Source organism: Lepisosteus oculatus, chromosome 16 (assembly GCF_040954835.1).
Source record: "Lepisosteus oculatus isolate fLepOcu1 chromosome 16, fLepOcu1.hap2, whole genome shotgun sequence".
Classification (NCBI taxonomy): domain Eukaryota; kingdom Metazoa; phylum Chordata; class Actinopteri; order Semionotiformes; family Lepisosteidae; genus Lepisosteus; species Lepisosteus oculatus.
This window is the reverse complement of record NC_090711.1, coordinates 9,118,003-9,130,544: the sequence shown is the minus strand read 5'-3', so window position 1 is coordinate 9,130,544 and position 12,542 is coordinate 9,118,003. Positions and strand designations below refer to the sequence as shown.

Here is a 12,542-nt window from a genome sequence, read left to right as displayed (position 1 = left end):
AAACAGCAAGTACATTTACTCTGCTGAAAAGTAACATGGAAAAAATGTAAGTATTTAAAACATCATTGTGTTTTAATGTGTTACATCATTCCTATTGAAATGATCCAGTCATATACAGTACAGTGAATTTGTATTTAACATTTTTTAACACAGATATACTGGACAACCATTTTGTTGTAGGAAAGTGTGTGGGGCTCCAGCCCCACACACTGACCACACAGTAATCAACCCAGATTCTTCAACAAAATAGAAATGGCTTTGAATATAAGCAGGGCAAAATTGTTCTCATTGAAATCAACACATTTTAATAAGCCTGAAAAATATTCAAATTTGAAATATACCTTGAAGTTATTGCTGTTAATATTTCTTTCGGAGTTTGAACACCATCAGTGTTTTTTGCATTTAAAGAGGTGTACCCTATGGGAGCACAATATTCACTGTTGTAAAATAACATCCAAAATATGTTTATGAAAGACTTTCATATTCTTACCTTTCACTGTATAATATTCAACTTCATCCTTGGGTATACACACAGTGTCCCATTGGTTTTCCTGAGAAGAGAAATCATTTTATCTGCGTAAGCCATACTCCATATGCAACAACAAGGCTTTTTTTTGTTTTCAGTACACACATATACACAAAATAAAAGCTAGAGAATTAAATTTCTAAAAACATATGTGCTTTATTAAAACGTTATATGATTATACAAATAATTAAATGACATGGATTCAAAACTTAGTTTAAAAAAATCATTTAAAATAAAAAAGTATATGTTTTTCAATTAATGAACAATCTAAAAAATGTAAAATTAAAATTCACCTCCTCCCCATCAGCAGTGGAAATATAAAATGTTATGCTCTGGCTACCCAAGTTGAAATCTATCCAGAACTCTTCAAGTTTGTCATCTGCTGGCATGAACAACTAGAAAACACAGTACAGGTACAGCACAGACTTAACATTGTACTAGTCAAGAAATAATCTTACACACACCAATGAAAAAGCACATCTAGAAAGGAACCTCAAGAATAACCTCGGATTATATACTAAATAGATTCATTGATATAGGGATTAAAGGTTGCACATATTCTCTACTTTCATATTACTATAATACATTTTGTAGTGTGACACATAAACAGTAGAATAACTAACCTCATGTTTATCCAAAAATACTTCCAGGCAAGGATAAGAGTAAACTCTGTGAATAAAAAGAAATGATATCTAAATTGTCTGTTGTTGGACTCCAAACCAGGAAACGGAGACATTGAAAGGGAGATCAACAGAATCAGAGTGCACCATCACACCATCAATTCTCAAAAATCAAAAGCAGACGCAGCTGCTTGTGTACAACTGATCTGCATTATAAAGTTCATTTTGCAAAAGGTTGTTCATTCCGACAGATGTATTTATTATTCATTGTCATATCTAAGGAACGCAGTGAAGCGCATTCTTTCCTCTCAATTACACACCCCTGTTTTTCCTTCCCTGTGCATCTCATGTGCTCCTCGTTAGTACATCTTTCTCCTGCTCGTTAGTGTGCTAAGCTTCTGCAAGATCAAGGTTAGATGTTCTTTCTTTATAGCCTGAGCCTTTCAGCAGTCATACAAGTACATCTTACTAGAAATACAGAAAGATATACTGTACATGAATACATGAATAATCTTAAGTACCTCCTTCTGTCTCCCTGCATGCCATTTATCAGGTTAAGAAACTTTCTGCAATCCTAGTGTAAAACAAAAAGAAATAAGAAATGTCAATTATTTTTGGTGCAGAATTATGGAGTCACATATTCAGAGAAAGGAATATTTACCGTTTCAAATTCAGAATCCTTGATCCTTTTGAAGGCTTTGGCTACGAACTCCACACTAAACCACCCATCTGCTAGCTCATGCCTCTGCTTCTCTGTAGTCATCCTACACAGGGCCTCTGTAAGAGCTACCTGCAAGTCATAGTCTGAAACAGGCAGAGGACAGTAGAGCTCTTTCAAGTGCTTACATTCTAACATTTTTTGCACAAATTTTGATTAACTGTAATCTTTCAAACCAGAAGATGACAGACATAACAATATAACAGTTCCCCCAAACAAAATCATATCCACTACCCCACAGAACCCTAAATCTGATAGGTGGTATCCCCCTCCACATTTCCTGCCAAAAGTTTCTAGAAATAAAATCACACAAATAGTAGAATTACAGTGTAATTAAGATGTGACATTCTACTTTTACTATAGTCCTCTCATCCCTGGCTCAATTAATCCAAGAAGTAGAAAGGTCTATGTCAGTGGTTTCCCACACACCTGCTGGGTTTTGTTCCAGCCCTCAGTTACACAGTCAAACCCCTCATTAAGATAAGATCACTTTATTAGCCACATACAATTTCTTGCATTAGGAATTTGTCTTTTTGCTACCCCGGCTTGCTCTCCATGAGACACACAGACAGGGAGAGAAGCTTGGGGTCAGAGCACAGGGTCAGCCATTGTACAGCACCCCTGGAGCAGTTTGGGTTTAGGGTCTTGCTCAGGGGCCCAACGGAGTAGGATTCCTCTGCCAGCTGCAGGATTTGAACCGGCAACCTTCCAGCCACAGGCGCAGATTCTTAGCCACAGAGCCACATGTAAACAAGTGCACATAGTGCTTGTACAGAGAAGACACTAGGGACTACGGACTTTGCAAGAGATTGCACACTCTCTTTGAAGGAAATTTAAGTGAATCGATTTTTTTGCAGATAGTGTAAAACAAAACTAAAAAAACACCTACCTCCACCTTCCATTATTCGTTTACCCAAAAGTTTCCTGGGGCAAAACAAATAAGGAACCAAATAATACAAGTTAATTTTGCTGTGCTTTACTGGTGAAGTGCACATTTCTGTGTGACAAACTATCAAGCCCATGTCCTCTGCTTATTTTAAGTACAAATTGGAAGGAATAATAGAAGAAATCCATGAAACTCAACTTTTTTCTGTTTTAATGGCGTTTGTAATGAAAGTTCGGAAGGAATGACAACAGCCATGTTCAATCAGACCTGGCCGTCTGTAATTCGCAAACACTCCTGATGTCACTTCCTCTCCTGAACACTATAAAGACTGTGTACTGTACGTGAACCCCTTCTCTTCCTCACATGCGCCTTTATGCATCCCACCTCCACCCCATCTCCACCTCTGGAGCTGCCCCTTGTCACTCCTCACTCTGGATGGGGGTCCCATTCTCCTCGTCCTGTGACCAGGAGGTTTACCCTCAGCCAAGCGGGTTTATCCAAATTTTCACTAAACACTCCAGAATTCTTTCAGTACACTTCATTCTTGAGTGGTGTTATTCCGAGTTAATTCTGTTAACTACAGTGTCAACTTGCCATTTTATCTCAGAATGCACAACCAGAAAAATAATTTCTCGGTCTGCACCTGATGTACTGCGGTTACTTTTAGTACAGAACGGTTATTGTACAGTATTTTGACCAAGTGGTTGTTGTACTTCGGTTGTGAATTAACAGGATTCTCTCCTATCTGCAAAGTGCTTTGGGTTTCTTAAGGATGAAAAAACGCTATGAATATGTAAGAAATCAGTATTTTAAGTTTTCTACTTTTACTTACATGACACTTAAGATCTCTGCAGATGATAAAACTTGTCTTTTTAATTCATGTGGGCTTTCATCAAGAATTTGGTTCAGTTTTCTTACAGCCTTGAAAGAAAAGAAGTGTGTTATTTTGTTGATTTTTGAACATATAAAATAGCTTTGAACATTACTGACTGATCATAAGAGTCAGGGTTACAGTACCTCCTGTTGGATAGAGATATGCACACCAGCATCTGCGGTCAACTGTCCTGCACGATGCAGGAAGGTTTTGGTGACTTGGCTTTTTCCTAAGAAATGATCAATTAAGAAAGCTTTACACAATGACACTGACTGGCATAACTGTGCTGTAACACTGAAACACAAATAAATGAACTACAGAAAATACTGTGACAATTTCAATAATGTTGCCATAGATATACAGGTATGGAAGCTATTTTACATACCTTCATTGCTGTTTTCATGCACAGCCTGTGAAAATGTAAATACAATGTATATTATATTAAATCTTACTTTTACTAATACTACTCAGACAAGTAGTTTACCTAGTAGTATCTGCATTTATATCATTTGATTTTAATCCTTTACTCACCCACTCAAGCCTTCAATTTCTGAAGGGATTTTCATGGCAACCACCATAAGTCATTGTACTGTACAACATTTGTACAATAATTCTTACCAGCAGAATTATAATAAAACAAAAATGACACAAGAGGTGAAGAAAAAAAACAGAAATAAATTACATTGAGTGCAATACAAAACTCACAGATCACAATGGGGGAATTGAAACAAAGCTATTGGTTAGTCATGCTTTTAATGTAGTCACTGGGAATTACAAAAGGCCTGGGACAAGGAGTTGTGGTAGTTGGGTGCATTCACAAGAAGGCTCTAACAAAAAAATGATTTTTTTAAAAAAGGAAGGAAATTAAAAGGCAGAAGAAGCATCTGTCAGACAAAATTGTCACAACAATTCCAATGTACTAATTAAAATTTTACATAGACATTATAGATATAGGTCAAATTAAAGTATTTTACTAGGGTTTGTGCAATAAAAAAGATTTTTCATACAGAAAGGCAATTCTCACCATCACAAAATCAAAAAAATCTTCTGCAAAATTCAGCAAGTTTTCATTTTTTATATGTCCTCCTTCTGCCCATATCTCTCTGGCTTTATCGAACCACTGCACCATCTGAAACAATGATGCAGACTGTTAGCATTCACTCCGATTAAAACAAACTATTTCAAATGGGACCCTCTTCTGTGTAAAATGAGTATCCATTTTGTGGTGATTATATGAGGACATGTACTTTAACTGGATTGATAACATGTAGACTGCTTGTTGGATGTTGTAATTCCTGGATAGTCACACATGGAAACTGCAAAATACATCCATGATCATAAAGTAGCTTCTTCTTTGTAAGACTCACTGTAACCTGGCTATCCAAGAAGCACAGGGCACACTGCAGTACTACCATTTGGGTAGGCTGCCAGTATAGTGTAGGAACTGTAGAGATACTAAGTAATATACAATACAGTATTACCTATAATAATTTACCTATACGTAAATTGTGTGGAACGGATGAGTTTTATGTTTTTGTTATTGTCCTGTGATATATGTATAAACATTAGGCATTTTTTCTTTGATTCAAATCTAAGTATGTTCTTAGTTTATGCATGTATAAATGATAAAAAAACTCCTATTAAAATACTTATCTTGTTCACAAGGCCTTGTTTTAACATCACAGCTATTCCTTCACTTCCCTGAATCCTTAGAGACTTTCCAAGCTTCTGCAAGCAACATAGCAGCTGAGAGGCATTTTTTAGCCTTCTTTTATCAATTTCCTACAAATACACAAAAGGAAAGCAAATACTCAGTGGCTGAAACCCTGGAGCATGAGACACAGCTGTTGAGAAACACAGCTTTTTTTGCTAGTTCCTTTTTACTTAAGACCTGACTTTGTTTTGGTGTTTTGCTTGGAAGGTTGACTCTTGAGGGAAAAGACTTGTGAAAAATCTGAGGAATGGTAAAGATGAAAAGGATCTAAGAAGTTCTGATTTGTAGCTATTTAATGATTGGCAAGTGGTTTTGCAACCCAACCTTTCAGATAAGTCTGAGAATTAAAATTATGAAGTGAGGATTCCAAAACATGTGCTACATATTTTTGCCTTTTGTAGTTTTGTGACTTATCTCTTTAAGTTTGTGAAATTTTAGTTAGTATTGAATGAATGTTTGCAAATAAAGTACCACATCACTTGTGTTTCTCCATGCTTATGCTAAATTTAAAAAGGCCCAGCTAGCTGTGAAGCTGCGATCTGGCATTATTTGACAATAATATCTGTACTTTTACAATTTTTACTTTAAAATTTCACACTATGGATACTATGCCACCAGATGATGAACATATTTCCACTCCTACCCTGTTCATGAGTTGGTCCAGTTTATTTATGAGCTGCTTCGAACATTTCTGACTAGTGCCTTCATTGCTTTTGTCCTGCAGAAACTTTCCCAAACCATGGAACTCATTCTTCTTCAGTGCTTCATCTATGCATTTCTCAAACTACGGGACAAAGTGTGTGTAAAAGGATAAATACAATGCACTGGTAAATTAAACAGTTAAGTATGTTGGATCCAAGAGCAAAAGGTTGCATTTGAAGGACAGATCAGCTTCCACCAACAATGCAATATTCTACAGTCTGCCAGACATTCACAGAAGCCAGTGATGTGCACTGATGCCACAATCACCTTCCACTTTACCCTCATCCTTACTGACATGACATGTCACCTCAATCTTGGCAGAATCTTCGGTGTGCTAGTAGACAGTTCTAGGTCATGTGACTTTCTGCTGTAACCCCACAGTAGTACAGTTTTCACTCCAGCAGGAGGATTCTATCAAAGGAAACTTAGTGAGCCTGCTTATTCCTATGTTTTTATAAGTTCTGACGTTTTACCTGCTGGTCCTGATGAGGTGGCATTTTGACTAAGGAAAGAAACTTGTCTTTTTTGAGAATAGGTCAACAGCAAAAACTCCCTACAAAATTCAAAATTAAAAAAAAAAGATTTTCAATTATACACCATTTCTTTACACCAAAATGCCTTCAGAAACAAATGCGTTAATATGGCATGCTTGCTAGTTATAATTACAGGAATGGCAAACACTGCAGTAAGTACAATGAACAGAATAATGTGCCTATGAGTATGCCTATTTATAACTAAATACCTAGGAATAGCCTTTATGTACTGTATACTGCTTTTTTAATACCCAATAAAGTCCTAGCATTTTCTGTCAGTCTATTGTAAATCAATTATTATTCTAATGAAGCAGAGGATCCATGATCTGTGAGATGTGATCCAATCATCCAACAGTAGTCTTTGGCGGTAACACGTTGTAGGTCCACACTCTGGACTTAAAGCCAGTCCACCCCAATAGATCTCAAGTTTTTTTTATATTAATATAAGTACATTCATAATAAAAGTATATGAATGGACACTAATTAGATTTATTACACTGAGGCTGAAATCTGGTTATCTGGTATATGACATGGAGCGTTTCCACCAGTGATTGTTTTTACTAACATGTTCCCTACAACAGTAGAAACTGGGAACTAAAACAAAATAGTCATATAAAATGAATTCATTTTTGCAAGTGGCAATCAATGAAGGTACCTACATTGTTTCTGTGATGCAAAACGCCTACAACGGTGCTAATCGAAATAACCTGGTACAAACGAAGATGCTCCTCAATTTATTGTGTTTCCTGTTAAATGTCTGTTGATGAGGGCTACGAACGTTTTTCTCACGTCTACCGTACTATGCACTCTAAAATCTGTGGGCTATTTCATTCCTTAATTCTATGAACAGTAACTCGTTCTCATTTTGCCATGGGCCATTCTGTGAAGCAGCTTTTAAACATTAGAGCTGGTCTAAGATCCCATCATTAATGACACGTACCACAGAAATAAATAACGTCATTAATTAACCCAAAATTGCAGAGTCCACTGAGAAAAATGCGAGGCTGTGGTATATAGTACAATAACGAGAGACCGGAACGGACTTTTAAAAGACAAAAGAAATGGAAAACTTACAGTTCATTGAAGCTTCAGGCGATCGGATCTGTTTTGATTAGATGATCATCGGCATCACGTTAATAACACATACAGGCCAAATTCATAATTCAATACAAAACAGTCAAACAAACCTTTAATACGTTTTAATCTCGATGGAATGTTCTTCAAGAAATTACAACATGAATGTCATTAAAAAGACATGACTATATTTGACGGATTTCGACGGTAAAAATGAAACATCCATTAGTGACAGGTGCGAGAATCAATAAGTTAGACCGTGAAAGCCAACCGCTCTTCTGCGGTTTCCAGTCACCGGAGCGGCACGCGACAGGCCAGCCGGGCGCGGGAAACGCTAAGAGCTGAGACAGCGGTGAGGCTCGAGCACCGGCACCTCCCCTTAACCGGTCCAACTGGTTAGATTTCTATATCCATGTACTTATTCCTTCTATCGTTTTACATAACTTTCAAAGGTCACGATAACTTCCAAAGAATGGTCTTTCCCAGGAGTTGCTATATATTTTTCTAACGTTTTCTTACCTATTAAAAAAAAAAACACCTTACCAAAGCGTAAGCCAGGGTCGACCGACGTTATCCTTGAGATTATTTAGTTATGAAAACCAAGTAATGTTCAAACCCTATCATCATCATCGTGGTTATTACAGCCACTCTAGAAGCTGAAAGATTGAACTTAAAACAAACACTCGAACCTCTTCACAAAGTGTCCGTTTTTCCAGGAGTGAACAAGTACAGTAGCACACAATAAAATGCAGGTTAATAAACCCAGTAGGTGAACCTCAGCTGTTCATGTGATATACTGTACCAAGAAAGGTATGGTGTTAATTGGTCTTTTTGAGTCGAATGTTTAGATAACACTGCAAGTTTATTAGGTTGTTTCTATTTACTAGGTGATAATGTAGCTATAAAAGATAAACAGGAATTCTGACCAGATGCCTCTTTCCCTCATTTTCTTCAACAGGCATGCAACTGTGTTGAAGAAACCTACTCAGAAAAAAAGTACATTACAGTTTCAAGTTGCTTCTGTAAGGGATTACTTTAATCTATGAATAAGAAAAGGGGGGGAAATTGTATTTACATAACACCTGTCACACACCATGCAAAAATAACCACTCTCATCACAATCATTTTATTTCAAATACAAAATTTAATGATACATGATCTCAAAGCACCTTACACTTACGGCAAAGGCAAGTCAATGTGATGTGTGCACAAAATGAATTACAGTAAAAAGAATGAAAGGATGTTGTATATAAAAGCTGTTGTGACGTTATAGATAAGATCTGAAAGGGCTGCCGACATGAGACTAGAGTCCATCTAATGTGAGCTGGGAAATCAGTCAGCAGCCTTGGAGCAGCAAAACAGCTGAAGTCCCCCAGGGGTTGGGACTTTGTCTTGGCAACTGGAAGAATGCTGAAGTCTGAGGAGTACAAACACTCCATGGGCTTCATGACGTTTTCCCAAAGATGTTTGGGAGGAAGGCGGGACTCTAAGCACATACACTTTCTCTCTCTTACGTATATACTGTAGCTCTCGCACCCAGGACTTCCCTTTACAGCTCTCTCTCGAATTCTCCCTCCCTGTCTCCCCATCAACAGCAAACCCCCTACCTCACTCCTCACAATAGGCAGGGGGGGGGGGGGGTTGGGGCAACTTGTGCTTTTGGATAGGCGGCCATTCTCTCAGCTTGGTGAGCCACGTTTTACTGTAAACTTCCAACCTTGCTTTCATTATGATCTAACCCAACTACTGAGGAGGGACTTAAGGGGGAACTGCGTCTCTATTTGTATTTTTCGGGGTTAAAAAAGAATCAGCATTGATGAGTGCGTTTCAAACCACAGTAAAAGTAAAATGGACACGGTCACTTGTAAAAAACTCCAATATACAATAGAAAATAGATTACGTTTCCAGGTATGCGCAGCGCCATGTTGCCGTCATTGTCTGCGATTCAGAATGAGGCAACAAAACTTCCGGTGAAGTCTCTTCCGAATACATCTCTTTTAATCCAATAGAAATATTGCTCTTGACTTTGAGATGGTTTTGCCGAAATATTAAGCTTGTTAACTCTGCATGCAGATCACGTTGGAAACTTTCTGCGAATGTCATCACGGTGACTAGTGACCAGGAAGAGCCCCATCACGTCACAATTGGCGCAAACCCTCGCCTGTGGCGATACCGTGGGTTTGCGACAACAACGGCGACCGTACAGTACTTTCACAAAGTTTAGGATTTTGTGCTTAATCTGAAATTTGTAAAAGTTTTCTGTACCCTCAATGAATTTATTTTGATACCAAGATTTTACAACCCATCTGAAAAATGGGGACTGCAGTTCCTGTTTTACAGTCCGCTTTACAGGGAGACACAGGTGCCCAGTGGGAAATAAGGGAACAGCACAGATGCAATTAAGTTGGGAAAGAACAAAACAAGCAGCAGAGGTCTGGATGATCTGCAGTTTGAGGAGCTGGGGCAGGAGATCTTGCAAGGACTACTTTACAGTCATCTATCTTAGATTTTACAAGGACCACCCTACTGTATTAAGAACGTAAAGATTACAGCAGGTATTATTCAGACCATCTTGTTCATGTTTTTGCTAATAACTTCTTTCAAATCCCAAGAATCCGTGAAGGATTCTCTAGTGTTAGACTGAACAACATGGTAAGAAATTTTGTTCCAGTCTCCTGTGACTTTTCTTGCGAAGACGACTTGGTACTATGCAGAAGAACAGATCATTTAATCAAGTTCTTTCATAATCCTCCCTATTGAAGGTATAAAATGTTTCAGACAAGAGACATTCTTATATACAGTATACTACATCAGGAGTTAAAGATGGATCCTCTCGATATCTTTTGCTTTAGCCTGTTGAGATGGGCTGCCATTCTACACTCACATGATCCATGCTTTGCATTCAGTAGATGCTGGATTCCTGCCTATTTCTAAGACCTGGATGTTAACTATGGGTCTTCTCACTTCGTGTGCCAAAGTCATGGAACTCCATCGCTCAGTCCATATACTTTTTCTGAGTCTATCACTATTTTTAGAACTTGTAAAAGATTATTTTGCCTTTTCACCAGTAATGTTCTGTATGGTATTGTGAATAGAATTTAATAAACATAAGTTTTAATAGCGCACAGTATGATTTCTTGTCTTGTGTTTTTTTTGTTCCACAAGGCCTCTGGATGAATCTCACTTTAAAAATTAAGGTTTTGACTGAGTCTTTGGAGGAATAAGAAGCAAGTAAATACTAAGGAGAAGGGGAGAGAGGTTTTATAAGAGAGTAGCTCCAAAGTAGCACCCAAATTCCTTACTAAAAGAGGAGGAGTGAACAGCAGAGCCAAAGGAACAGAGATAGGCCAGGTGATGGGAAGACTCTGCTGGACAGCAGGGGAGATCTCATTTAATGCAGTACAGAGAACCATTCAAAAATAGCGGATTTACTAAGACCTTTGTTATTGCATTACTGGTAGAAAACAAACAGGCTAGAGGACCAGAGCAAACTAAAACCATGTCATGTATAATTAGGCTTGATAACATAAGAACTTTATTGTCAGGACAGGCAAGATGTTTTAAGTGTACTTAATTAAAAATGTATTTCCTGTTGTTTTTTTTACAAAAGGTTATTGTGATCTGAATAGGAACTCTATATCATTAGGTGAGAGACATAATACTCAGTGCAGGCTGCTTGACAGATAAAGAAAGTGCATATTTCAATGTGCCTGCCCTTTTAATTCTCTGTGAGAGACCTGGTTTGCCTAATTTGGGTCTTAGTATTTAACAATTGGTGATTTAAAGATACACGTCAAGCTTCTAGATTGTGGATTTCCAGGAACAGCAGCACTCATCTCTGAATTGTTTAATAAAAAAACAGTAAGAACTACAGTATGTGTGAAGAAATCGATGTCAAACCTAACGAGCCTGATGCGTCGCTGCGCGTTACATCCATATCGCCGTTTCACCTTTAGATGAAGTGCACCAAGCTGTCTTCGCACTCCTTGGGCACCGTCAGTTTGTAGCTGTGGCACGTAAAGCTGTAGTTGCGCCCATCGTTGTTGTCCCAGAATTCAGCTCCTGCAACACGGTAGCAGATCGCAAACTCCAAGGTGGCCCCGGGGTGCAGGATGAAGGGCGGCACAGGCAGGTGGAACCTGAACTGGTCCGAGCCCGGGCCACCATCCGCCCTGTCCTCACGCACACTGGACTCCCAGCATGCCTTGGTGTCGGCGCTGCTCTTCCACCCCGTGAAGGAATAGCGTAGGCCGACTTCCTTCTCAAAGGCCAGGTTGAGGACCCACACGGAGCCCGTGATCCCCAGCTCGGAGCACAGAGCCCTCTCCAGGCACACCCTCTGGTGACGGAGGCGCTGATGGAAATCCACGCGGTCCCCAGGCTGGGCGGGGTAGTCCGCTTGCAGGTAGTGCAAGGGGATTTCCAACTGCCTCCCGGAGGCCAGCTCGGAGCTGAGCAGAAGCCGGGAGAGAACGTGCAGGGGCACCGAGGGGTCGTCCCCAGCTCGGAAGACCTTGACTTCTGCCAGGTCCAACCCCAGAGAGTCCACAAAGCGCACCCGCTGACTGCCACTGTCCTTTAGAGAGCCCCGGCGCCTGTGAGGAGAGCTGGGCAGCGACCGAGCTCTCCTCCGGATGATGGGTTTCGGCTTGGGCTCGCAGTGGGGGGGCGAGTCGTTTGGGGTCTTACTGCACGGGGGCTCTCGGGGGGCTGGCGGGCGGATGCTCACAGGCTTCCTCTTGCCAGCCGCTTCCTCCCCGAATCCGTCAGCCAGCTGAACGGAGAAGTACCGCCTGGAGATGTTGCTGAGGTTCCTGGGGAGGGCCAGCTCCGTCGGGGAACCCCCTCGCAGGGGCTGCTGCCAGCAGTACACCGGCCTGGCCATCTCCATCCCC

At 39.7% G+C, this 12,542-nt stretch overlaps 2 protein-coding genes across 3 annotated transcripts in view; both read right to left on the bottom strand.

Annotated features, from left to right (window-relative positions):
* Positions 1 to 7,962, bottom strand: part of sycp2 (synaptonemal complex protein 2) — a 31,737-nt gene extending 23,775 nt beyond the window's left edge. For both annotated transcript variants that reach the window (XM_069179342.1, XM_069179343.1), the window contains exons 1-14: positions 7,648 to 7,962; positions 6,514 to 6,593; positions 5,982 to 6,122; positions 5,280 to 5,406; positions 4,649 to 4,755; positions 4,010 to 4,034; positions 3,768 to 3,853; positions 3,583 to 3,671; positions 2,754 to 2,788; positions 1,808 to 1,950; positions 1,668 to 1,720; positions 1,150 to 1,195; positions 820 to 921; positions 491 to 551 (exon numbers count right to left, since the gene is read on the bottom strand). In XM_069179342.1, coding sequence (XP_069035443.1) covers positions 491 to 551; positions 820 to 921; positions 1,150 to 1,195; positions 1,668 to 1,720; positions 1,808 to 1,950; positions 2,754 to 2,788; positions 3,583 to 3,671; positions 3,768 to 3,853; positions 4,010 to 4,034; positions 4,649 to 4,755; positions 5,280 to 5,406; positions 5,982 to 6,122; positions 6,514 to 6,537 — 1,039 coding nt within the window. In that variant the 5' untranslated portion in view covers positions 6,538 to 6,593; positions 7,648 to 7,962. The remainder of the gene's footprint in view (positions 1 to 490; positions 552 to 819; positions 922 to 1,149; positions 1,196 to 1,667; positions 1,721 to 1,807; positions 1,951 to 2,753; positions 2,789 to 3,582; positions 3,672 to 3,767; positions 3,854 to 4,009; positions 4,035 to 4,648; positions 4,756 to 5,279; positions 5,407 to 5,981; positions 6,123 to 6,513; positions 6,594 to 7,647) is intronic.
* Positions 7,963 to 8,771: 809 nt separating this feature from the next.
* ppp1r3da (protein phosphatase 1, regulatory subunit 3Da) lies at positions 8,772 to 12,538 on the bottom strand. Its single transcript, XM_069179381.1, has one exon. It carries the CDS (start codon positions 12,536 to 12,538, stop codon positions 11,600 to 11,602), a length of 939 nt encoding a protein of 312 aa, XP_069035482.1. The 3' UTR covers positions 8,772 to 11,599.
* Between the last annotated feature and the right edge of the window lie 4 nt (positions 12,539 to 12,542).